Here is a 27,174-nt window from a genome sequence, read left to right on the forward strand (position 1 = left end):
GTCTCAATCTCAGGCAACCAACTCGTAAGTGATGTCCATGGTGGAGGAAGCTAGGGTCAAGTTCAGCTAGAGAGGATTACATGCAGGCAAGGAAGGAGCTCAAAAATGGTCTGAGGAGAGCCAGGAGGGGGCACGAGAAAGGCTTGGCAGAAGGAATCCGGGAAAACACAAAGGCATTTTACACCTACGTGAGGAATAAGAGAATGGTCAAAGAAAGAGTAGGGCCGATCAGGGATAGCATAGGGAACTTGTGTGTGGAGCCTGAGGAGGTAGGGGAAGCCCTAAATGAGTTTTTTGCTTCTGTCTTTACGAAAGAAACCAACTTTGTAGTGAATGAAACCTTTGAAGAGCAGGTGTGCATGCTGGAATGGATAGAGATAGAGGAAGCTGATGTGCTGAAAATTTTGTCAAACATTAAGATTGACAAGTCGCCAGGCCCGGATCAGATTTGTCCTCGGCTGCTTTGGGAAGCGAGAAATGCAATTGCTTCGCCACTTGCGAAGATCTTTGCATCCTCGCTCTCCACTGGAGTCGTACCTGAGGACTGGAGAGAGGCAAATGTAATTCCTCTCTTCAAGAAAGGAAATAGGGAAATCCCCGGCAATTATAGACCGGTAAGTCTCACGTCTGTCGTCTGCAAGGTGTTAGAAAGGATTCTGAGGGATAAGATTTATGACCATCTGGAAGAGCATGGCTTGATCAAATACAGTCAACACGGCTTTGTGAGGGGTAGGTCATGCCTTACAAACCTTATCGAGTTTTTTGAGGATGTGACTAGAAAGGTTGATGAGGGTCGAGCTGTGGATGTGGTGTATATGGACTTCAGTAAGGCATTTGATAAGGTTCCCCATGGAAGGCTCATTCTGAAGGTCAGGAGGAATGGGATACAGGGGAACTTAGCTGCTTGGATACAGAATTGGCTGGCCAACAGAAGACAGCGAGTGGTAGTAGAAGGAAAATATTCTGCCTGGAAGTCAGTGGTGAGTGGGGTTCCACAGGGCTCTGTCCTTGGGCCTCTACTGTTTGTAATTTTTATTAATGACTTGGACGAGGGAATTGAAGGATGGGTCAGCAAGTTTGCAGACGACACAAAGGTCGGAGGTGTCGTTGACAGTGTAGAGGGCTGTTGTAGGCTGCAGCGGGACATTGACAGGATGCAGAGATGGGCTGAGAGGTGGCAGATGGAGTTCAACCTGGATAAATGCGAGGTGATGCATTTTGGAAGGTCGAATTTGAAAGCTGAGTACAGGATTAAGGATAGGATTCTTGGCAGCGTGGAGGAACAGAGGGATCTTGGTGTGCAGATACATAGATCCCTTAAAATGGCCACCCAAGTGGACAGGGTTGTTAAGAAAGCATATGGTGTTTTGGCTTTCATTAACAGGGGGATTGAGTTTAAGAGTCGTGAGATCTTGTTGCAGCTCTATAAAACTTTGGTTAGACCGCACTTGGAATACTGCGTCCAGTTCTGGGCGCCCTATTATAGGAAAGATGTGGATGCTTTGGAGAGGGTTCAGAGGAGGTTTACCAGGATGCTGCCTGGACTGGAGGGCTTATCTTATGAAGAGAGGTTGACTGAGCTCGGTCTCTTTTCATTGGAGAAAAGGAGGAGGAGAGGGGACCTAATTGAGGTATACAAGATAATGAGAGGCATAGATAGAGTCGATAGCCAGAGACTATTTCCCAGGGCAGAAATGGCTAGCACGAGGGGTCATAGTTTTAAGCTGGTTGGTGGAAAGTATAGAGGGGATGTCAGAGGCAGGTTCTTTACGCAGAGAGTTGTGAGAGCATGGAATGCGTTGCCAGCAGCAGTTGTGGAAGCAAGGTCATTGGGGTCATTTAAGAGACTGCTGGACATGCATATGGTCACAGAAATTTGAGGGTGCATCCATGAGGATCAATGGTCGGCACAACATTGTGGGCTGAAGGGCCTGTTCTGTGCTGTACTGTTCTATGTTCTATGTTCTATTTCGAGCCCACCGACTCCCACAGCTACCTAGAATACACCTCCTCCCACCCACCCTCCTGCAAAAATTCCATCCCCTATTCTCAATTCCTCCGGCTCCGCCACATCTGCTCCCACGATGAAGCATTCCACTCCCGCACATCCCAGATGTCCAAGTTCTTCAAAGACCGCAACTTTCCCCCCACAGTGGTCGAGAACGCCCTTGACCGCGTCTCCCGCATTTCCCGCAACACATCCCTCACGCCCCGCCACAACCGCCCAAAGAGAATCCCCCTCGTTCTCACACACCACCCTACCAACCTCCGGATACAACGCATCATCCTCCAACACTTCCGCCATCTACAATCCGACCCCACCACCCAAGACATTTTTCCATCCGCACCCTTGTCTGCTTTCCGGAGAGACTACTCTCTCCGTGACTCCCTTGTTCGCTCCACACTGCCCTCCAACCCCACCACACCCGGCACCTTCCCCTGCAACCGCAGGAAATGCTACACTTGCCCCCACACCTCCTCCCTCACCCCTATCCCAGGCCCCAAGATGACTTTCCACATTAAGCAGAGGTTCACCTGCACATCTGCCAATGTGGTATACTGCATCCCCTGTACCCGGTGCGGCTTCCTCTACATTGGGGAAACCAAGCGGAGGCTTGGGGACCGCTTTGCAGAACACCTCCGCTCAGTTCACAATAAACAACTGCACCTCCCAGTCGCAAACCATTTCCACTCCCCCTCCCATTCTTGAGATGACATGTCCATCATGGGCCTCCTGCAGTGCCACTATGATGCCACCCGAAGGTTGCAGGAACAGCAACTCATATTCCGCTTGGGAACCCTGCAGCCCAATGGTATCAATGTGGACTTCACAATCTTCAAAATCTCCCGTTCCCCTACCGCATCCCAAAACCAGCCCAGTCCGTCCCCTCCCCCCACTGCACCACACAACCAGCCCAGCTCTTCCCCCCCACCCACTGCATCCCAAAACCAGTCCAACCTGTCTCTGCCTCCCTAATCTGTTCTTCCTCTCACCCATCCCTTCCTCCCACCCGAAGCCGCACCTCCATCTCCTACCTACTAACCTCATCCCACCTCCTTGACCTGTCCGTCTTCCCTGGACTGACCTATCCCCTCCCTACCTCCCCACCTATACTCTCCTCTCCACCTATCTTCTTTTCTCTCCATCTTCGGTCCGCCTCCCCCTCTCTCCCTATTTATTCCGGAACCCTCACCCCATCCCCCTCTCTGATGAAGGGTCTAGGCCTGAAACATCAGCTTTTGTGCTCCTGAGATGCTGCTGGGCCTGCTGTGTTCATCCAGCCTCACATTTCGTTATCTTGGATTCTCCAGCGTCTGCAGTTCCCATTATCACTGAATCTTATGCAGGTTTTCAAAGCTGCACAAGAGACCATGAGCGAGAAGCATGTTCTGTATCTACAGGAGGAAGAGGTCCTTCAGACACAAAGGGTGCAGACAGCTGTGGTGGTCCAGCCAGAAGAATCTGAAACCATTACCACATGGCATTCGATGACTTTACACAAGTGGTCAAGATCAGCGAGTGTATATATTTTCTGAGGGAGCTGATGGCCTGCTGGTAAATGTTGATAGACTCGTAGCCTGGGTCATACTTTTAAAAACCTTGGGATCCTACATTCAATTCCACACATGAGGAGATGGTGGAAATAGATTTTTCAAAAAAAAACCCTGAATTAAAATTCTAACAATGACCATGAAACCACTGTTGACTATAAAATTCCACTGAGTTTACTAGTGTCTTTTAGCAAAAGAGATCTACATTCCATTATCTGGTCTGGTCTACCTCTGACTCCAGACTCTTCACTGCCCTCTGAAATGGCCTGGAAAGTCTCTCAGTTGTATCAAAGCGCTTTAAAAGTCTCAAACCTCAATGAAACTGGTTTACCTACAGCAAACAGATTACAGCATTTCAAGAAAAGAGCTCACCTTCTCAAAAGGTTTTTATTAATACATTCATAGGATGATGGCATTGCCAGCTGGGCCAACATGTATTGCCCATCCAGAGGGCAGTTAAGAGATAACTATGTTTCTGTGATTTTGGAGTCACATGCAGACCAGGTGAGGTAAGGATGACAGTTTCCTTCCCTAAAGGACATTCATGAACCAGATGGGTTTTTCTGACAATCGTCAATGATTTATGGTCATCATCGGACTACAATTCCACATTTTTATTGAATTCAAGTTCCACCATCTGCCACGGCAGGATTCAAACCTAGGTCCCCAGAATGTTTTCTCGGTCTCTGGATTAACAGTTTAGTGATAATAGTGATTAGGGAAATAAATGCTGGCTGTGCCAGTAACACCCACACTGCATCGCTGAGTATATAAAAAAAAGTCGCATCCTGCGAAGTGCACTATCAACCTTTGTCACTGCTCTCATCAACACATCATTCACCACTCAATCTCTCGACTAGACTCATAAATGAGAAGCATTTCTTTCATCTCATACTCAAACATTTAACACCGGCAGAAGGCTCACACCCACATCATTTAAATAATTGAAGATGACGTTATCCTGAGCAGTCATGCTCCTTCTCACTCCCCACGTCTTATTGTCACGGAATCACATAATTGATAATGGTGCAGATAGAAATGATTCAGCCCATCATTCTGCAATAACTCCAAACATTTTAATACAAATCTGTTGCCGTTTCCCCAAAACTCTGTACATGCTTTCTATTTAAATAATCATCCAAGGCCATCCTTAATGCCCCACTTGAATCTGCCTCCACCACATTTCTAGGCAGTGCATTCCAAGCTCTATTTACAGTGTGAAAAAAAAATTCTCACCCCAGGTTTGCTTGTTTTGCAACCCTATGAGACATGCCCTCTGATTCTCAATCTGTTTACACATGGAAACATTTTCTCTCTATCCATTCTGTCTAGACCCCTCATGATTTTGAAAACTTCTATCAAGTTTCCGCTTAGCTTTCTCTTCTCCAAGAAAAACTGTCTAACTTCTTCAATCTTTCCTCATAACTGAAGTGTCTCATCCCTGGAATGTTCTCTGTAAATCTCCTTTGCACTCTCTCCAATATATTCACATCCCTACCAAAGTGTGATGCCCAGAACTGTACACAGTTCTCCAGTTGAAGTCTAACCAATGTCCTATATATGTTTATCATAGCCTCCCTGCAAATGTACCGTATGCTTCTGCGAATGAAGCCTGGAATTTTGTACGCTTTATTAACAGCTATCTCTACCATCCTGCCCCCATTAAAGACTTAAGTACTATCTACAACCAGGTCTCTCTGCGCCTGCACACCATTTAGAATAGAGTACCCTTTATGTAATATGATCTCTCCATGCTTTTCAACTAAAAGGTTTCAACTGACACTTGCTGCCTACTCCAACAGGATGCCAATGCCCCTTCAAAGTTCTACACTGTCCTCAAGGTTTACAATTCTCCAAAGTTTTTTGAGATGTGTGAATTTTGAAATTGTCACCTGCACATCAAAATTCAAATCCTTAATATACATCAGGGAAAGCAAGGGCCCCAATACTAACCGCTGGGTAATTTCACTACAAACCCATCTCCTGCCCAAAAAATATACATTGTCCATTACTCTCTGTTTCCCATCCCTCAGGCAATTTTGTATCCACGTTGTGACTGTCCCTTTTATTCACTGGCCTTCAATTCTCATCACAACTATGTATGTGGAGCACTGCTCCAATGCCTGTTGGAAATCCATGTACATCACCCATCAACAGCTTTGCCCTCATGAATCCCCTCTGTTGCCTCTTCAAAAAAATCCAGTTAATTAGATACAATTCTCCCTTAACAAATTCATGCTGATTTCCAAATGAACCCACATTTTACATGTGACTTTTAATTCTGTCACAAATAATTATTTCAAAAGTTTCTCTCTCTCCAAAGTTAACTTAATTGGTCTGTAATTCTTTGCCAATCTTTACAACGCTTCTTTGAACAAGAGCGTAATGTTCACAATTCTCCAGTCCTTTGGCAAAATGCCCAAATCCATAGAGGATTGAACAACTATTGCTAATGTCTGCAATTTTCACTCTTACCTTCCTCAGTATGCTTGAAAATATCTCATCTGATCCTAGTGCCTTATCAACAATAAATACACATACCTTGTCCATTACATCCTCCTTATCAATTTTAAACCATTCTAGCAACTGAATTTCCTCCTCTGTTACCATAGCCTGGGCAGCGTCTGCCTTGTAGGTAAGAACAATTGCAATGTATTTACTTAACAATCAGCCATGCCTCTTCTCTCATTGTGTGTTTTACCATTCTTATGATTGATGTGCTAGAAGAACACTTTGGGATTTCCCTTTATGTTAGCTGCCAGATTTTTGTTTATAATGCCTCATATTTTGCATTATTCAACTTCTCAATTGTATTTACTACCTGACACCTGCCAGAAACTAGTTTTAGTTTCTATTTCATTTGTCATCCAGGGAGCTCTGTCCTGCATAACACAGTGTGGAGCTAGAGGAACACAGCAAACCATGCAGCATCAGAGGAGCAGGAAAACTGATGTTTTGGGAGAAATCTTCCTCTGAAAGCAGGCAATAATTCAGCTAATAAAATGTGAGGCTGGATGAACACAGCAGGCCCAGCAGCATCTCAGGAGCACAAAAGCTGACGTTTCGGGCCTAGACCCTTCATCTGATGAAGGGTCTAGGCCCAAAACGTCAGCTTTTGTGCTCCTGAGATGCTGCTGGGCCTGCTGTGTTCATCCAGCCTCACATTTTATTACCTTGGATTCTCCAGCATCTGCAGTTCCCATTATCACTGATACAATAATTCAGCTACTGTTTTTCTCACCAACTCTGGTTCCAGTCTATTCAGTCCAGCTCTGTTTGCTGAAATTGCTGAAGAAACTCAGCAGGTCTGGCAGCATCTTTGGAAAAAGACAGAGTTAACTTTGTAAATGAGTTAATGCGTCTAGTGACGCCTCTTCAGAACTAGAAGTCCTTACAGGAAGCAGGACTGTGAGTCTGTGGGGTTGTAATGCAAATCAGTGCCCAGGCTATCCCTGGAAATGACAACAGAGATGTTGAGGAAGGGAAGTGACAAGTTAGAGTCAATACTGAAAAAAGGTCACTGGACTTGAAATGTTTGTTAACTCTGTTTTGCTCCACTGATGCTGCCAAACTTGTTGGGTTTCTCCAACACTTTCTGTTTTCTTCTGTTTTTTTTCCGCATTTATGAATTGTGGGCATTGCTGGCTACACCACTATTTATTGCCTATTGCTAATTGCTCAGAAGTCAGTCGAGAGTCAGACACATTGCTGTGAGTCTGGTGTGGCATGTAGGGCGGACCTTGTAACGATAGCAGATTTCCTTCCTGAAAGGAACATCAGTGAACTAGGTGGATATTTGCAATAATTGACAATGCTTACCATTAGTCTATCTTTGTGTTCCAGATTTTTATTTTAGTGAACTCAAATTTCACGATTTATTATGGTGGGATTTGAACTCATGATCTCAGAACATTAGCCTGGGATTCTGGATTATTAATTCAGGGCTACGGGGAGAGTGCAGGGAAGTGGAGTTGAAATGCCCATCAGCCATGATTAAATGGCAGAGTGGACTTGTTGGGCCGAATGGCCTTACTTCCACTCCTATGTCTTATGGTCTTATGGACATCGCCACTATGTCTTCCCACTAACTCAATTAAATCTGCTCTCCACTAGTTGATTATTCTTACTCTGGTTTGACATATATCATTTAAAAGACATTTGGGCAGGTAAATGAATAGGAAAGTTTCAGAAAAATATGGGATAAACACAGGCAAATAGGATTAGGTCAATTTGGGAAACCTAGTCAGCATATATATGTTGGATGGAAGGGCCTGCTTCCGTGCTGTATGATTCAATGACTTTTGATAAAATGATACTGGGCCCTAAATGGTCCCCCTGTTATTTTTACCCATTTTCCCACCTAATTTGCAACACTGAATGCATAATGCCGTAGGGAATTCTCCCAAACATAATCTAGCAACATTTAATCCCTGACTGCCCTTTACACCATCAAAATTCCAATCTATACATGGGTACCCCAATTATAGCCAATTATAACTCTATGACATTCACACCTCCCTCACAGATTCATTCCTCTACATCCTTCTCATCAGTGGGAGATCTATAGATTACACAATGCAACATAATTACACCCTTCCGTTCCTTAGCTTCAGCAAAATCAATTCTGTTTTTGAACCCTCTAAAGCATCCTCTTTCTCCAATACTGCAATGGTCTCCTTAGCTCCCTCTTTTATAAAGGTTTCCTGGTTCTTCCGAACATCTTATAACCAGGAATATTTAACATCCAGATCCATCTTTCTTAAACCAGGTCTCTGGTATAACAACAACATCATTAATAACATCTAGCAGATGGAATATAAAATGATGTTCACTTTGGCAGGAAGAATGAAAAGGCAGAGTCTTATTGAAATGGAAAATGGTGGCAGAATTCTGAGGTGTAGAGTGATTTGGTTCTGATGCATGAGTAACAAGAAGTTATGCAGACACAGCACTTAATCAAGAAGGCCAATGGGATGCTTTCTATACTCTCTCTAATTTATTTTCTCAGTACATGGGCCTGCAAGATCTGTGCACAGCAGTAACTTCTGATACTGGAAATCAAACACCAGCACCATCTGGCATGTGTGGAACTTCAGAAACCGCAGAGTGGCAGACCAGCTCTGCAACATAGAGGAATCATTGGATGCTATAATTTTATACAAGAGGAATTGATTATTAAATCAAAGATTAAAAACAGAAATTTCCGGCAATCTGGCAGCATCTGTGGGGAGAAAGCAGAATTAATGTTTTAAATCCTGAGACTCTTCATCAGAACTGTCCTTTTTCAGTCGTGGCATTGATTAAAAGAGCAGGGAGGTCATTTTGGAGCCCTATGGAACTTTGGTTAGGCCACAACTGGAATACTGTGTGCACTTCTGGTCACTACACTACAGGGAGGATATGATTGCACTGGAGGGGATGCAGAGACGATTCACCATGATATTGCTTGGGACAGAGCAGTTTAACTATGATGACATGCTGGATCAGCTTGGGTTGGTAGAAGTGTATAAGATTATGAATGGCATGGACAGAGTGAATAGAAAACAAGATAACAAAGTGTGGAGCTGTTTGAACACAGCAGGCCAAGCAGCATCTTAGTAGCACAAAAGCTGACGTTTCGGGTCTAGACCCTTCATCAGAAAAAATGTGAATATCTATGAATAGAAAGCAGCTGCAGCTGTTCCCTTTAGTCGAAAAGTGCCAAGAACATAATATTAAAGTGAAAGGCAAGAAGTTTGGAGGGGTCTTGAGGAAAAGTTTTTACCCAGAGCATGCTGGAGTTCTGGAATGCACAGCCTGGGAGGGGAGTTGAGGCAGGTAGCCTACTAACTTCAAAAAACATTTGAATGAGCATTTGACGTGTAGTAACATTCAAGGCTATGGTCCTAGTGCAGTAAAATGGGACTAGTGTAGGTAGAAGTGTATTTTTGGCAGTATGGATATGATGTGCTGAAAGGCCTCATCTACACTCTATGATTATGCTCAGCTCTACTCAAAATAATTTCTGGAACCTTTATCCTCCATTCCTCCCCCTTGTGAGGTCAGGAGGGCCAAAAGCCCTTCTACTGCCTAAGCAGATACAGACCTCTTCCTGTGACCTCTATACACCTAACAGTACCTATATACCAAGGACTGAATGCTCCCTTTTAGGGACCCCACCTAATTTCATCGTGTGTCCACATCTGGTGACTGCTGTGTTGGCCCCTCCATAGACACTAGATGCGCCCAATCTAGTCTGTAAGCTGCTAACCACCACACAACAATCCAATTTAACTATTAGGAACATAGCAATAAGAGTAAGCCATTCATGGCTGATCTGTGGCCTCCACATGTCTGCCTTGCGCCCATATCCCTTGCACCCTTGCTTCATAAAAACCTGTCTATCTCAGATTTAAATTTAACAATTGACTGCCATTTGAAGAAGAGAGTTCCAAACCTCCAATATTCTTTGCATGTAGAAGTGCTTTCTCACATTTCTGCTGAATGGCCTGGCCATAATTTAAAAAAAAACAGCTCCTGGTTCTAAATTCTTCAACCAATGGAAATAGTTTATCTTTATCGACCCTGTCTTTTCCTGTTAATATTCTGAAGATCTCAATTAGATCACCCCTTACCCTTCTAAATCCTAGAGAGTAAAGGGCTAGTTTGTCTAACCTCTCTGCATAACTTAAACTCTGAAATTCAGGGTATCATCCTTGTAAACCTGTGTTGAACTCCCTCCAGAGCTGAAACATCCTATGTAAGGTGTGATGCCCAATTTGCTCACAATATTCTAAGACTGAGCACCAGCCATAAACTATAAACCACGTACTCAAGTCTAGCACGTTGGTGTTAAATGTAGGAAGTAGTCAATTACAATACTGAAGCAGAAATTTACATAAACTAACTTCCTATAGAAGCACTCCCATTATTTCACATTTTTACTATTTCCCTTTTCTATTAATTAGGTAAAGCAAGACTCAAGTCTTGAGTGAAGTCTAGAGCTTCAACTTCTGGAGTCTAACTAAGGTTTCATAAAACTGCAACACAACGTCTAGATCCCTATACTCCAGCCCTTTAGATACGTTTAGATAGCATTGCATTAGCCCACTTGATTATTTTATGCACCTATTTGTGATTTTTTAAAGAGCTATGCAGCTGAACCCTCAAATCTCATTGGATGTTCACTGGGTGTGCCTTCAAAAAATACACTTGCTTATCATTAAATCCATCTGCCATAGCTCTGTCCATTCACCCAATCAATCAATATCCCTGTTATAATTTTAAGCTGTCATCAATATTATCTACAATGCTAGCCAATTTTGTGTCATCAGCAAATTTGGGTAGATTTTAAGCCATTGTCCAAGTCATTAGTGAATATTGTGAATAATTGAGGCCCCCACCCAGATCCCTTCGGGACAGCACTAGTTAAATCCTGCTAATTTGAGCATTAACCCATTATTCCAACAATCTGTTTCATACCACTAAACCAAATTCCTATCCACATTAGTAATTTGCCCTCATGTCTGTGGCCTTCCACTTTAGCTAACAGCTTCTTGTGTGGGATTTTATGAAAAGTCTGGAAGGCCATACAAACAATATCCATTGATTTACCTCTGTTGACTGTATTTTTCACCTGTTCAAAAAAACTCTGACATTGGTCAAGAAGGACCTACCCTTTGTGAATCTATGCTGACTCTCCCAGATTAAATGAAATTTTTTGAGATGATTATAATGACTATAGACTCTAATAATTTCCCCACCACAGCTGACAGAATTGATCTGTAATTCCCTTATTTCCCTCTGCCACCCTTCTTAAAGAGTGGAATGACATCAGCAAATTTCCAATATTGACTAGGTGACTGTAAATTTGTTAACATCATGGATTGACGATTGATAATTGTCAACTCTATTGTTATGAGAGCCTGACTTCCTCGAACACAAAGAACACTGGCAGCATTAAAAACACAACATGAAACCTATAATCCATACCCACATGCTTTCCTCCATTGGGACATAGTCAGAAGGTCAGAAGCCACCGGGGGTAGATTTGTAATCCCCGTAATGCCCTTAGGGAGGCAGTTTCAGGATTTTGACCCAGTGAAGGAGCTGCAATAGATTTCCAAGTCAGGATGGTCAGTGGCTTGGCATAGAACTTGTAGGTGGTGGTGTTCCCATGTATCTGCTGCCCTTGGTGAATTTCTGCAGTGCATCTTGGAGATAGTACACATTGCTACGAGTAAGTGTTGGAGCTGGAGGAAGTGGATGTTATTGTGTATTACTCCCTGCTTTTTTCCCTTAGCCCTGTAATTTTTTTTTAAGGTAATGATTCAATTCCCTCTGAAATCCATGATTGAACTTGCCTCCACGAAATTGGCAGACAGTAAATTCTCGGTCCTACACGTGCACAGTGAGGAAATCTTTTTCCTTGCATTTCTGTTGCTTCTTTTGGTAATTCCTTCCCTCTGTGTCCTATTGCTCTTGATCCTTCAACCAAAGGGAATACAGAATCATACAGTCAGTGCAGACTGAATGGGGCCAAAAGGCTTTTTCCGTGCTGGATGATTCTTGAATACGCATGTCCCACTTTCAAGTATTTGACCCGTAGCCTTGAATATTATGACACTTAAAGGGCACATCCAAGTACCTTTAGAGGTTGTGATCTTTCCTTCCTCAACTACCCTCCCAGCCAGTGCATTCCAGACCCCACCAGCTTCTCGATGAAAAAGCTTTTCCTCAAATCCCCTCTAAACCTCCTTTTGTGCTCCTGAGATGCTGCTTGGCCTGCTGTGTTCATCCAGCCTCACATTTTATTATCTTGGAATTCTCCAGCATCTGCAGTTCCCATTATCTCTAAACCTCCTGCCTTTCACTTTAAAATGATGACTCTTGTTACTGATCTTCAACTAGGGGCTCCAGCTGTTTTCTCCTTATCTTCACTGTCAAGATCTTGCTTGATTTTGAATATCTCGATGTCTCTTCTTTAAGATGAACAGTCCCAGCTTCTCCAGTCTAGATAACTGAAGTTCCTCATCCCTGGAACCAATCCCTTTAACGTCTTTTCATCCATCCTGAAGGGTTTGCTCAGACCGCGACACAATACTCCAGTTATGAATGGACTAATTTTTGTTTTACAAATTTATTATAATTTCCTTGCCTTTGTCCTCCATGCCTCTGTTTATAGAGTACAGGAATCTCTATGCTTTATTAACCATGCTGTGAACACTCAGGTCTCCGTGCATCTGCATCCCTTTAGAATTGTACTCTTTATTTTGTATTGTCTCTACATGTTCTTCTTCCTATCAAACCGGATCACTTCACAATTTTCTGCATTAAATGTCATCCGTCCATTGTCTGCCTATTCCACCAAACTTACCAAGTCTTCTTGAAATGTAACAATATCTTCCTCGCAGTTCACAATAATTTCAAGTTAAATGCAAATTATGGAAATGTGCCATGCACAACAAAGTCCAGGGGAGCACCCTTCAAATTTCCATTTCCTTGTTCTGATGTGCACTCAAATCATTAAAAGGTACAAGGTCTGAGCAAATTGCAACTTACCTGACACGAGTCTCTATTAACAGCATCCACGTCGCCAATTACCTCTGAAAAGCACAATAGGAGCATATGAATGTTAGTAATCCCATACAGGTCGATAAAGAATGTGTGCTGCTGTGAATTCTGCCTTCACTGTTTTCTATTTGAAACACACAATAAATAATGAATAATTTCATCAAACTAAATCAGTAATGATTGCTCCAAGTGAATTGGTATCATAGGCTCATTCTGGTGGAGCTCATCATATGGCTAACACTAACTACACACGGAATTCCAGCAAACATACTAGTCATTTGGTACAACCAGTTCATAGCAGTGTTTATACACCATTTGAGCCTTCTGCCACCCTCTCAATCAACTTAATCCTCAATTCCTCTTCTGCACAATTTTTCTGCACAATTTTAATCACCTCCCTCTTAGATGTGTCAACATTATTCATCTCAACTACTCCATGTAGTAGAGTTGTATCAGAGATAGGAAAGTTTGTATTCTTACCACTTGCCACACAAAGCGTGTAATAATTTGTCACACTGCTTGTTTGAAAACCAATGTTTGAAAAAGGCAAAGCCACTGTTTTCAGTCCCAGTTTCTATACCCTGATATTTGTTTACATTTATTTACTCTGCTTGGTAACTGACTGAAGCTGAGCGGGATCAGTTCCAAATTTTTTTCTGCAGTGCCTGTGAGATTATTTTTCAAACACAGGTCTATTCCATTACCCAGGCTCGGAGACAGCAAGAACTTCAGATGCTGGAGTCAGAGCCAATACAGTGTGGAGCTGCAAAAATACAGCAGGTCAGGCAGTATCAGACGAGCAGGAAAGTTGACATTCTGGGTTTACACCCTTCATCAGTCCTGATGAAGGGTCCTGACCTGAAATGACAACTTTCCTGCTCCTCCGATGTTACCTGACCTGCTGTGTTCCTCCAGCTCCACACTGTATTGACCCATTACCAATGTTGTTTACTTTGACCTTTAATTGTATATTCATTGGGTTTAAATGACAGAACATGGTGATTAGTGCAAACTCCTAAGAGTAAATAAATTGACAATTGAATAGGTACAGACTCACCCTGTGATTGTTGGATTCAGAGGCAAATTCTGTAAGCAACAATAAATCTGTACAAGGAATGATTCAGTTTTATCCTGCATCAGCTGGTTTTCTGAAGTAGAACATGGTCAAATAGTTCTGAAGAACAGTTAGACTTGACCTAAAATGTTAACTGTTTTTCTCTTTCTCTATAGAAACTTCCAGATGTGCTGAGTTTCTTCAGCATGTGCTATTTTTATTTCAGATTTGGAACATTTGCAATATTTTGCTTTTTCTATATTATGTACAGCAGAAAAGAATGGTTACCTAATTGTAAAGATTGAAAACTAAGGAAAAAATATTTCAGAGACCCACGATCATAATAGGCTTGTGAAAAATGGCAGGAAGCAAGTGTAAAATATTAGAGTGTGATAACTGTCTAGTGTTAGCTGATCATTATCACACTGCTGGTTGATTTGGTCTAATTAGTTGGTACGCTTCCCACACAACAACAGTGACAATATTTCCTAAGTACCTCAGTGACTGTAAAGCATTTTTGAAATGTCTAATGTCTGTGACAGGCACTGAATAGATGCAAATGTTTGTTTCTGATTGCATGTAGGTGGTTGGCAATAACTGTGGAATGACTTTAGTTCCTAAGAAATGGGCACCATTACTGTGGTTGTTGGATGTTAGGTTCTTATGGTGCAGTGGTAGTGCCCCTACCTCTGTGCCATGAGGCCTAGATTCAAGTCCTATCTGTTCCAAAGGTGTGCAGTATCATCTCTGAACATGTAGATTAGAAAACAATGATGAGAAGCTGTATGCTGTTGTTAGTTATTTAACCATGGGGTGCAGGTGTTGCTGGTTAGGTCATACTGCCCATGCCGAATTACTCAGTTTCAGAGGGCAGTTCGGAGTTACCCTCTTGAAACTGGGTCTGCAAGCACACGTAGGCCAAACCAGGTAAAGATGACAAATTTTCACTTTTTTAAATGCACTCGTGTGTCGAGGGCATCGCTGGCTGGCCAGTATTTATTGCCTATTCCTAGTCATCCTTGAGAAGGTAGTGGTGAGCCGCCGTTTTAAACCACTGCAGGCCACGTTGCTGGAGGTAGGCCCACAGTGCTGTTAGAGAGGGGTTCCAGAGTTTTGATCCAGTGACACTGAAGGAATGGTGATATATTTCCAAGTGAGCATGGTGAAGGGCTTGCAGAGAACTCCCATGCACCAGCTATCCTTGTCATTCCAAGGGCAGTGGGCTTCAAAAATGATGTTGAAGGAGCCTTGGTGAATTTCTGCTGTGCATCTTGTAGAATGTACACACGGCTGCTAGTGAGCCTCTATGGTGGAGGGACTATGTGAAAGTGATGGGAATGAAGTGGGCTGCTTTGTCCTGGATGGTGTCAAGCTTCTGAGAGTTGTTGGGTCTACACTCATCCAGGCAAGTGGGGAGTATCCCATCACACTCCTGACGTGTGTCTTGAGGCGAGTGACCTGCTGCAGTATTCTTAGCCAGTGACCTCCCTTGTAGCCACTGTGTTTATATGTTTAGTCAGTTCAGTTTCTGATGAATTGTAACCCAGGATGTTGGCTTTAAATTGAATTAGTTTTATTGTCATGTGTACTCACATGAGTACAGTGAAAGGTTCACAAAGTCACTGCTTACATCTTAGGTGCAAGTACCTAGGTACAAAACCTTAGAAATAAATTACAAAAATAAAGACATTTTTAAAAAGTTTAGCATTACAGTGTTTTAAGCAGACCACACCAGGCCTCACCTCCAGACTGCGCCAGGCCTCGTCTCCAGGCCACACCAGGCCTCGCCTCCAAACCGCACCAGGCCTTGCCTCCAGACCGCACCAGGCCTCACCTCCAGACCGCGCCAGGCCTCACCTCCAGACCGCGCCAGGCCTCACCTCCAGACTGCACCAGGCCTCACCTCCAGATTGCACCAGGCCTTGTCTCCAGGCCGCACCAGGCCTCATCTCCAGGTCACGCGAGGCCTTGCCTCCAGACCGCACCAGGCCTCGCCTCCAGGCCTCACCAGGCCTCACCTCCAGCTCCACACCAGGCCTTCACCTCCAGACCATGCTGGGTCTCGCTAACAGACTATGCCAGGCCTCGCCACCAGACGACACTGGTTCTCGCTGCCAGACCATGATGGGCCTCACCACCAGACCATACCAAACTCAACCTGGCCCTGCCTGCCCACCGACCACTCAGGCTGCCTGTTCTCGCTGCCGCTACAGATGCCGGGGACATCACTCTCCACCACGTTACAATCGCTTACCCACGATGACTCACCTCCACTACACTGGGCTCACTCTCCTCTGCATTGATTTCCTCTGCACTGCACAAACTCGCTCTCCACAGATGGTAAGTAGATTAAAGAAAGAATTTTTTAAAAGTGAAAGAAGAGAAAGAAACAAGTGAAAGCAGGCAGAGCAGTTAAGCTCCAGGCAGGAGCCTGCACACTGCACTGCTACACCACAGCTATCTTCAGTGTCAGTAATAGTGGGGAATTCAGTGATGGTAATGGTAATGGATTTGTCCTTTTTTTTGTGTGTAGGACTTACCTGGGCAATCTGCCACATTGTTGGTTGGATGTCAATGTTATAGCTGTACTAGAACAGCCTGTCTAGGGGTGTGGCAAGTTCAGGAGCACCCATCTTCACTATCACCAGAATATCATCAGAGCCCATAGCATTTGCAGGATCCAGTGCCTTCAACTATTTCTGAATATCACTTGGATCCTTTGGATTAGCTGATGACTGACATGTGTGATGTTGGGAACCTCTGCATGGGGCTATGATGGATCATCTACTTAGCAATTCTGGCTGAAGATTGTTGTGCTTCAGCCTTATCTTTTGCATTGATGTACGGTGCTCCCCCGTCTTTGATGATATGGATATTTTCTCCTCCATTGAGTTGTTTAATTGTTCAATGAGTTACAGATTGCATTTGAGAACAATTCTGCTGCTGCTGATGGCCTTCAGCCTCTCCATCTTGAGTTGCCAGATCTGTTCAAAGTCTGTCCCATTTAGCATGATGGTAGTGTCACAAATATAATTAGTTATATGGTCCATGTGAAGGTGGGACATTGTCTTCAGAAGTACTTTGTTCGTGGTGGCTACTATTCCTGTACTATCACAGACAGATAGATAAGGACGAGGTCAAGTATGTTTGCCCCACTTCTTAGTTCCCTCACCACTTGCTGCAGACTCAGTCCAGCAGCTATGTCCTTTAGGATGTGACCAGCTTGATAAGTTTTACTACTGTTGAGCCACTTTTCCCTGAAAAAGGGAAATTAACCAGGTGGACTTTAACAACAATTGTCTCATGGTCATCATTACTGAGATTAGCATTTCTTTGAAAATTCACATTTATTAATTGAATTTAAAGTCCATTTACTGCTACGGTAGAATTTCAACGCTTGTCCCCAGACAACTGCAATTGACCTCTGGATTACTAAATCAGTAACATTACTACTATGTCATCGCCTTCCCCATGTAAAGTATAACTCCGTCAATAAATATAGAAGTGTTTACAGAATGGCACCAATTTTATCTATCACCAACTGGCTCCCTGGAATAGAACACGCACTCTATAACCTTGTTAAACTCTTACTGCCTGAAGCTCATCTGCTGATGGAAACCATTCATGGCTTTGTTATGTCCAGTGAGTCTTACATCGGTCATAGGGAAACTACTGGAGAACATTCTGATGGAGAAAATTAACCTCCACTTGGAGCAGCAAGGTATGCTCTGGGAAATTAAGCATGGCTTTGTCAGAGGGAGGTCATGCCTAAAAATTTGATTTAATTTTTCAAGGAGTTGACTGGTTGTGTAGCTGAGAATAGTATAGTTGATGTTTTTCACATGGATTTCAACAAAGCCTTTGACAAGATCCAACATGGGAGACTGACAAAGAAAATAAAAGCACATGGGATCTAGGGTGACTTGGCAAGTTGGGTCTAAAATTGCCTTTGTTGGAGAAGAAAGAGAATGATGGGAGAAAGCTGTTTGTGTCAGTGAAGCCTGGTGTCCAGTGGCATACCACAGGGATCAGTGCTGGGTCCCCTATTGTTTGTAATATATAGAAACAATTCAGAAAAAAACATGGGAGGGATGATAGGTAAGTTTGTAGATGACTCAAAGATTGGCCATATGGTTGACAGGGAGGAATAGGTCTTATTTTACAAGAGGATGTAGACAGACTGATCAGATGGGCAGATCAACGGCAGATGGAATTTAAATATGATAAGTGTGAGGTAATGCACTTTGGAAGAAGGAACAAGACAAGGGAGTACTCAATGAATGCAGGATACTAGAACACTTAGAGGAACAGAGGAATCTTGGGGTGCTTGTCCACAGATCCCTGAAGTTGGCATGTCAGGTTAATGGGGTAGTTAAGAAGGCATTTGAGACACTCGCTTTTATCAGTCGTTGCATAGATTACAAAACCAGGGAGGTCATGTTGGAGCTGCACAACACTTTGGTTAGGCCACAGCTGGAGTACTGTGTACAATTCTGGTCTCTGTACTAGAGGAGAGATATAATTGCACTGGAGGGGTTGCAGAGGAGTTTCACCAGAATGTTGCCTGGGATGGACCTGTTTAGCTATGAAGATAGATTGAACAGGCTAGGATTGTTTTCTTTACAGCAGAGATGATTGAAGGGGACCTGTTGGAGGTGTGTGAGATTATGAGGAGCAAGGCACAAATCAGGAGTGTGGTGGAATACTCCTCATTTGCCTGGATGGCTGCAGCTCCATCAACATTCAAGAAGATCAGCATCATCCAGGACAAAGCAGCATGTTTGATTGGCATCACATCCTTCCCTCCAACACCAACACTCAGTAGCCTCAGTGTGTACTGTCTATAAGAGGCACTGCAGAAATTCACCAAAGATCCTCAGATAGCACCTTCCAAACCCATGGCCACTTACATCTCAAAAGACAAGGGCAGCAGATACATTGGAACACCACCCCCTGCAAGGTACCCTCCGAGCCACTCATCACCTTAGTTTGGAAATATATCACCATTCCTTCACTGTCAGTGTGTCAGCTCCTGAAATTCCCTCCCTAATGGCATTGTGGATCAACCTGTAGCAGGTGGTCTGCAGCGGCTCAAGAAAACTGCTCACAGCACCTTCTTAAGGGCAATGAGGGACAGGCAATAAATGCTGGCCTAGCCAGCGATGCCCTCATCCCACAAATATGTTTTAAAATGGATAGGGTGAATGGAAAACAGTCATTCCCCTAAGTCAAAGGGGCAATAACAAAGGGGCAGAATTTCAAAGTGAAAGGCAGGAGTTTACAGGATGTTTGAGGAAAAGGATTTTCACCCATTAAGGGGTGATCTGGAATGCACTGACTGGGAGGCCAGTTGAGGCAGGAAACATCACAGCTTTTAAAAAGTATTTGGATGAGTACTTGAAGTGTCATAACATTGAAGGTTATGGGCCAAGTACAGGGAAGTGGGAGTGGTGTAAATTTAGAGCAGTCTTTTTTATCATTGAAGATTCGATGAGCCGATGGGTCTTTTCTGCACTGTTTTTTATGGCTCTGGTGCAAAACCACGGTAAATGAAGAGATCACAAGGATACCGCATGAGATAAAATTAGAAAAATTGTGTTCACTAGAAAAGTTAGCAGTACTTAAAGTGGATAAGTGATCTGTTTCAGAAGGGATATTTCCCAAGTTGAGAGAATTAATATCTCTGCATCAGTGCTGGTCACAGTCTTTATTGCTCACTAGATAGAAGGGTGGCTATAAAAGGCCCGGAAAATGGACAACATACTACACCCTTCTTGAGGTGAAACTTGTTAACTCCAAATCAATCAGTTCAATGGGAGTAGCAGGAAAGCTTTTAGAAATTATAACTGGGGATAAAATTAACAGACCACAAGATGGCTCTTTTCAATCTGCATCAGACACAATGGAAACCTTTTCTGACAAAATGTTCTATGATACTAATAACAATCAAATACTGAAAGAATGAGACCCTATACTTCCATTAATTTGTTTGCATTATCAAAGAGGTTAGACTATTAAAGGAGTATTTAGTAGGCTAAAATGGGCAAGATTCACTTTATGAGGCAAACTTAATTTGCATCTACAATGCACACACAGAAACTTCAGATAGTTCAAAGGTAAACCTCATAGCAAGGTGCCACTCTGTCATGCTAACGAGTGGTGAGTGTAGAGACCATCACTCAGAAGAAGGTGCTGGGGAAACTGAAAGGTCTGTAGGTGGACAGATCACCTGGACTAGATGGGCTACACCCCAGAGTTCTGAAGGAGCCAGGTGAGGAAATTGTACAGGCCTTGGTGGTAATCTTTCAGAAATTATTGGATTTAGGGAGGGTCCCAGAGGAATGGAAAATGGCTAATGTAACCTCTTGTTTAAGAAGGGACGGAGGCAGAAGACAAGGAACTATACGCGGGTTAGTCTGACCTCTGTCATTGGTAAGATTTTACAGTCTATTATTAAGAATGAGATTGCTGAGTAACTTGGAAGTGCATGGTAAAATAGGGCAGAGTCAGCGTGGCTTTGTCAAGGGGAGGTCATGCCTTATAAATCTGTTTAGAATTCTTTGAGGAAGTACTGGGAATGTTATACAATGGAGAGCCAGTGGATGTGATTTGTTTAGATTTCCAAAAGGCCTTTGATAAGGTGCCGCACAGGAGGCTGTCAAATAAGACTAGAGCCCATGGTATTACGGGCAAGGTACTGGCATGGATAGAGGGTTGGCTGACTGGCAGAAGGCAGAGAGTGGGGATAAAGGGGTCTTTTTCAGGATGGCAACCAGTGACTAGTGGCATTCCGCAGGTGTTGGGACCACAACTATTCATGTTATCTGGATGAAGGAACTGACAGCATTGTTGCTAAGTTTGCAGGTAACACAAACATAGATGGAGGGACAGGTAGTGTTGAGGAACTGGGAAGGCTGGAGGGGCAGATGGGCAGACTGCAGAAGGACTTGAACAGGTTAGGGCGATGGACAAAGACCTGGCAGGTGGAATAGAGTGTGGGAATCATCATAGAATCCCTACAGTGTGGAAACAAGCCCTTCGGCCCAACAAGTCCACACTGACCCTCTGAGCATCCCACCCAGACCAATCCCTCTGTAACCCAGCTAACCTGCACAGCTCTGGACATTATGAGTAAATTAACATGGCTAATCCACCTAGCCTGCACACCTTTGGGCTGTGGAGGGAAACTGGAGCACCCAAAGGAAACCCACACAGACATGGGTAGAATGTGCAAACTTCACACAGTCACCTGAGGGTGAGATCAAACCTGGTCCATGGCGCTGTGAGGCTGCAGTGTTGACCACTGAGCCACCGTGCTGCCCTGAAAGTATGAGGTTATGCAATACACTAAAGGCACAGACTATTTTCTAAATGGGGAAAGCAATCACATAAGAGGATAAAGGAATAGAAGCCTGTGTTGATAGAGTAAAGTTAAAAGGGGGCGGGAGTGAGAAAGATTATGTGGATCATAAACACCAGCAGCTGGGATAATGGCTTCTTTCTATACTGTAACATTCCATAAAATCATATCTGATATTTCATTCTGGCAGAGCAGTGAGGACAACAGCAATAATCATGTTTCATCATCTGAATGATTAATTTCTTAATTCATTTTCTGAATTAATAAATTGTCTAGACTTGGTGTTTATTTCGTAAATCAATAGTTTGTGACCGAGTACTTCAAACTGCTACCTATTAGTCTAAATTCTCAAGGTAAGTTCAATTGATTTTAAAAAAAACACCAAACCCAGCTTCTGAGCCAGGAGGCCCAGGTTTAAATTCCACCTGCTATGGAGTCGTGTTATCATATCTCCGAACAAGTTGATTTAGAATTAAGATATATTAAATCGAGATGGAATACATATCCCTGGAGTTTAATAAACAGTTTGCATTGTTCTTTCCTGTTGGCCTAAAGAGACAGTAACCGATAAAATGAAAATTCACTGAGCGTTGAGTCATCATAGTTTAGTTAAACAGGTTTATTTTTAACTCTTTAATATTTTAAGATGGATTATCCCTTCTAAATCCAAATTATAACCTCTTGACAATAGTTGGTGTTAATATATACTGGACCAGAGCTCATAGTCAAAATAATAGTGAGGCTCTTCACTCTTGCCATAATTTATACGTAAGTGCCAAAGAAACTTCTGATCAGGATCAGAGATAGAGTGAAATTGTAAAATCTAGGCATTGCTAATTGAGTTGCATCATTCCTTTAGACCATATGATATAGGAGTAGAACGAATCCGTTTGGACCATCAATTCTGATCCGCCTTTCGATCATGGCTGAAACATTTTTCAACCCCATTTCTCCTGCCTTCTCCCCATAACCCTTGATTCCATTACTCATTAAGAACCTATCCATTTCTGTCTTAAATGCACTCAATGACTTGTCCACCACAGCCCTCTGCAGCAATGATTTTCACAGATTAATCATCCCCTAGATGAAGAAATTCCTCCTCACCTCAGTTACATGGAAACACAGAAGATAGGAGGAGGAGGCCATTCAGCTCTTCGAGCTTCCTCCTCCATCCTCCACAATCACTCTGATCATCCAACTCAATAGCCTAATCCTGCTTTCTCCCCATAACTTTTGATCCCTTTTGCCCCAAATGCTATATCTAGCGGCCCCTTGAATACATGCTTTGGCATCAACTACTTCCTTTGGTAATGAATCCACAGGGTCACCACTCTCTGGGTGAAGAAATGTCTCCTCATCTCCATCCTAAATGGTCTACCCTAAATCCTCAGACTGTGACCAATCATCCTGGATTCACCCACCATCAGGAACATCCTCCCTGCATCAACCCTGTTCAGTTCTGTTAGAATTTTATAAGTTCCGATAAGATCCTCCCCATTTGTCTGAACTCCAGCGAAAACAATCCAAACCTAGTCAATCTCTCCTCATATGTCAGTCCCACCATCCCCAGAACCAGCCTGGTAAACCTTCACTGCACATGTTCAAAAGCAAGAGCATCCTTCCTCAGGAAAGGAGACCAAAACTGCACACAATATTCTAGGTGTGGCTTCACCAAGGCCCTGTATAACTGCAACAACACATCCCTGCTCCTGTACTCGAAACCTCTCGCAATTAAGGCCAACACACGATTTGCCTTCTTTACCACCTGCTGCACCTGTATGCTTACCTTCAGAGACTGGTGCACAAGGACACCCAGGTCCTGCTGCACACTCCCCTCTCCCACTTTACAGCCATTCAGGTAGTAATCTGCCTTCTTGTTTTTGCTTCCAAAGTGAATAACCTCACATTTATCCAAATTATACTGTATCTGCCGTTGATTTACTCACTCACCCAACTTGTCCAGATCATGCTGAAGGATTTCTGCATCCTCATCACAGTTCACCCTCCCACCCAACTTGGTATCATCTACAAACTTTTGTTCCCTTATCGAAATCATTAATATATATTGTGAACAGCTGGGGTCCCAGCACTGATCCCTGTGGCACCCCACTAGTTACTACCTGCTAATTTGAAAGGGACCCATTAATTCTTACTCTTTGTTTCCTCTCTGCCAACCAGTTTCCTATCCATCTCAATACACCTACCCCAATCCTATGCACTTTAATCTTGTACATTAATCTCTTATGTGAGACCTAGTCAAATGCTTTCTGAAAGTCCAAAGATAGTACATCAACTGGCTCCCCCTTGTCAATTGTACTAGTTACACCTTCATAGAATTCCAACAGATTTGTCAAGCAGGATTTCCCCTTTATAAATCCATACTGACTTTGTCTGATCCTGCCATTGCTTTCTAAATGCTCTGCTGTAAAATCCTTGACAGTGGATTTAAGAATTTTCCCCAATACCGATGTTAGGCTCACCAGTCCATAATTCACTGTTTCCTCTCTACCCCCATTTTTGGATACTGGAGTGACATTAGCCACCCTCCAATATGCAGGGACTGTTCTAGAGGCTACAGAAATCCCAAAAATTTTCCCAGCACCATTTCTTTACTAATGTTGATCTCACTCAATTTTTGCCTTTCACTAAATCTTACATCCTCCAACAATTTTGGTATCTGATTTGTGTTCTCTTTTGTGAAGACAAAACCAAAGTATGTATTCAGTTCCTCAGCCATTTCTTTGTCCCCTATTATACATTCCCCCATTTCTGTCTGTAGGGGGCCGACATTTGTCTTTACCAATCTCATTCCCTTCATGTACCTATAGAAACTCTTAGCGTCAGTCTTTATGTTCCCTGCAAGCTTACTTTCATACTCTGTTTTCCCTTTCTTAATCGATCCCTTGGTCCTTCTTTGCTGAAATTCTAAACTGCTCCCCCAATTGTCAGATTTATTATTTATCTTGGCCAAACTGTATGCTTATTCCTTGGTTTGGACACTATCTCTAAATTCCTTTGTAAGCCATGGATTGGCCCCTTTACCTATTTTGCCTTTGTGCCAGACAGGAATAAACAGTTGTTGCAGTTCCCCCATGCGTTTCTTTCAATGTTTGCCATTGCCTATCCACTGTGATCCCTTTAAGTAACTCACCCCAAACTATCAAGGCCAACTGACACCTCATATCGTTGTAGTTTCTTTTATTAAGATTCAGCACCCTATCTCCGAATCAACAACCTCACTCTTGATCTTGATAAAAAATTTTATCATTTTATGGTTGGTCTTCCCCAAGGGGTCACGCACAGCTCGACTGCAATGATTCCCTTCCCATTGCACAGCACCCAGTTTAAGATGGCCCGCTCTCTAGTTGGTTCCTCCATATATTGGTCAAGAAAACCATCCCATACACACTCCAAGAATTCCTCCTCTATGGAATTGTGGCTACTTTGATTTGCTATGTTCAGATTAAAATCACCCATGATCACTGATGTTCCCTTATCACATGCATCTCTAATTTCCTGTTTAACGCCATTCCCAACATCACCACTGTAGTTTGGGGGTCTATACATGACACCTCTTCATGTTTTTCACCCCTTGGTATTTCTCAACTCTACCCAAACAGACTCCGCATTGTCAGAGCTGATATCTTTTCTCACTATTGTGTTAAATTCGTCTTTAACCAGCAATGCCTGCACCACCTTTTCCTTTTTGCCTGACCTTTCTAAATACTGAAAACCCTGGGAAGTTCAGTTCCCATCCCCGGTCACCCTGCATCCATGTCTCCATAATCCCAATTTTAGCGTACCCGTTTACATCTCTCTGCGCAATTAGTTCATCCACTTTACTGCACATGTTCTGCACATTAAGGCACAAAGCCTTTAAGCTTGTCTCATTATTTTTCTCAATAGCCCTGTTTGAATTTTGTCCTTGGTTTCTTTGCCTATCACTTTTCTTATTCCCTTTTCTACCTTTTGTTTTTGTGCTTGCTCCCTCCTTCTCTAAATCCTTACATGGGATTTCCATTCCCCTGGCATATTAGTTTAAACCCTCCCCAACCACTCTCGCAAACACTCCCTCCTAGGACATCTGTCCCAGTCCTGCCCAGGTGTAACCCATCCAATTTGTACAGGTTCCTCCTTCTCCAGAACTGATCTCAATGCCCTGAGAATCTGAAACCCTCCCCCCGACACCATCTTTGCAGTCATGTACTCACCCGATATATCCTGTCATTTTTCCTCTGACAAGCACACGGCAGCGGTAGTAACCCTGAGATCACTACCTTTAGGTCCCATTTCTTAACTTGCTTCCTAGCTCCCTGTATTCTGCCTTTAGGACCTCATCTCTTTTTTTAACCTATGTCATTTGTACCAATGTGATCCACAACCACTGGCTGTTCACCCTCCTCCTCCAGAATGTCCTGTACCCGCTCCAAGACACCCTTGACCCTAGCACCAGGGAGGCAATATACCATTCTGGAGCCTAGTCTGTCTATTCCCCTTACAATTGAGTCCCCTATCACTATTATCTCGGCAGACTTTTTACCCCTCCACTCTGCAGCAAAACCAACCTTGGTGCAATGAGTTTAGCTGTTGCTGCTTTCCCTTGGGAGGTCATTCTCCTCAAGAGTATCCAAAACAGTATAACTGCTTTGCAGGGGAATGGCCACAGGAGATCCCTGCACTATCTGCCTTAATCTCTCACTCTGTGCGGTGGTCACACATTCCCTTCCTGCCTGCAGAGTCTGAGCCTGTGACCACCTCTCTATACATGCTCTCCTTCATTGCAGATGCTCCACAGTGTTCCCAGCCTCCGCTCTAGCTCTGAAACTTAAGCTTCCTGAAGCTGCAGCTGGAGACACTTGCTGCACACGTGCTGACCCGGGAGTAATGGAACTTCACTCTGAGGCTGTGTCCTTCGTTTCTATTCTCTTCTTCAAGTGGAAACATTATCTCCACATCCACTCTAACAAGGCCTCTTTGTTTTCTGTAAGTTTCAATCAGATATCTCCCCATCCTTCTAAACTGCAGCGAGTGCAGACCCAGTGTTCTCAACTGCTCCTCATCGTGGGGTCTTTCTTGTAAACCTCCTCTGGACCGTCTCCATGACCAGCACATTCTTCCTTAGAATAAGGGCCCAAAAATGCTCACAATATTCAAAATATGGTCTGACCAGAGCCTTGTAGAGAGTCACAGAGTCATAGAGATATACGGCACAGAGACAGACCCTTCAATCTAACTCATCCATGCTGACCATCCAGATGCCTTTTAAATGTTGTATTCGTACCAGCCTCTACCAATTCCTTTGGCAGCTCATTCCATACACGCACCACCCGCTGCGTGAAAAAGTTTCCCCTTAGGTCCCTTTTAAATCTTTCCCCTCTCACCTTAAACCTATGCCCGTCGCGTATCCCCCACCGCAGAGAAAAGACCTTGCCTCTTTACCCAATCCATGCCCCTCATGATATTATAAAACTCTATAATGTCACTTCTGAGCTTTCGATGCTCCAGGGAAAATGACCCCATCCTATTCAGCCTCTCCCTTAATCTCAAGACCTCCAACCCTAGCTACATCCTCGTAAATCTTTTCTGAACCCTTTGTAATTTCACAACATCACTCCTATAGCAGGGAGACCAGAATTGCACACAGTACTCCAAAAGT

The 27,174-nt window shown here is 43.4% G+C and overlaps 1 protein-coding gene across 1 annotated transcript in view; it reads right to left on the minus strand.

Annotated features, from left to right (window-relative positions):
• LOC125457050 (clathrin light chain A-like) overlaps positions 1–27,174 on the minus strand; it is a 44,405-nt gene that overhangs the window by 11,662 nt on the left and 5,569 nt on the right. The window contains exon 3 of the mRNA XM_048540876.2: positions 13,093–13,136. Within this exon, the coding sequence (XP_048396833.1) occupies positions 13,093–13,136 (44 nt within the window). The remainder of the gene's footprint in view (positions 1–13,092; positions 13,137–27,174) is intronic.

Source organism: Stegostoma tigrinum, chromosome 1, assembly GCF_030684315.1.
Source record: "Stegostoma tigrinum isolate sSteTig4 chromosome 1, sSteTig4.hap1, whole genome shotgun sequence".
Lineage (NCBI taxonomy): Eukaryota > Metazoa > Chordata > Chondrichthyes > Orectolobiformes > Stegostomatidae > Stegostoma > Stegostoma tigrinum.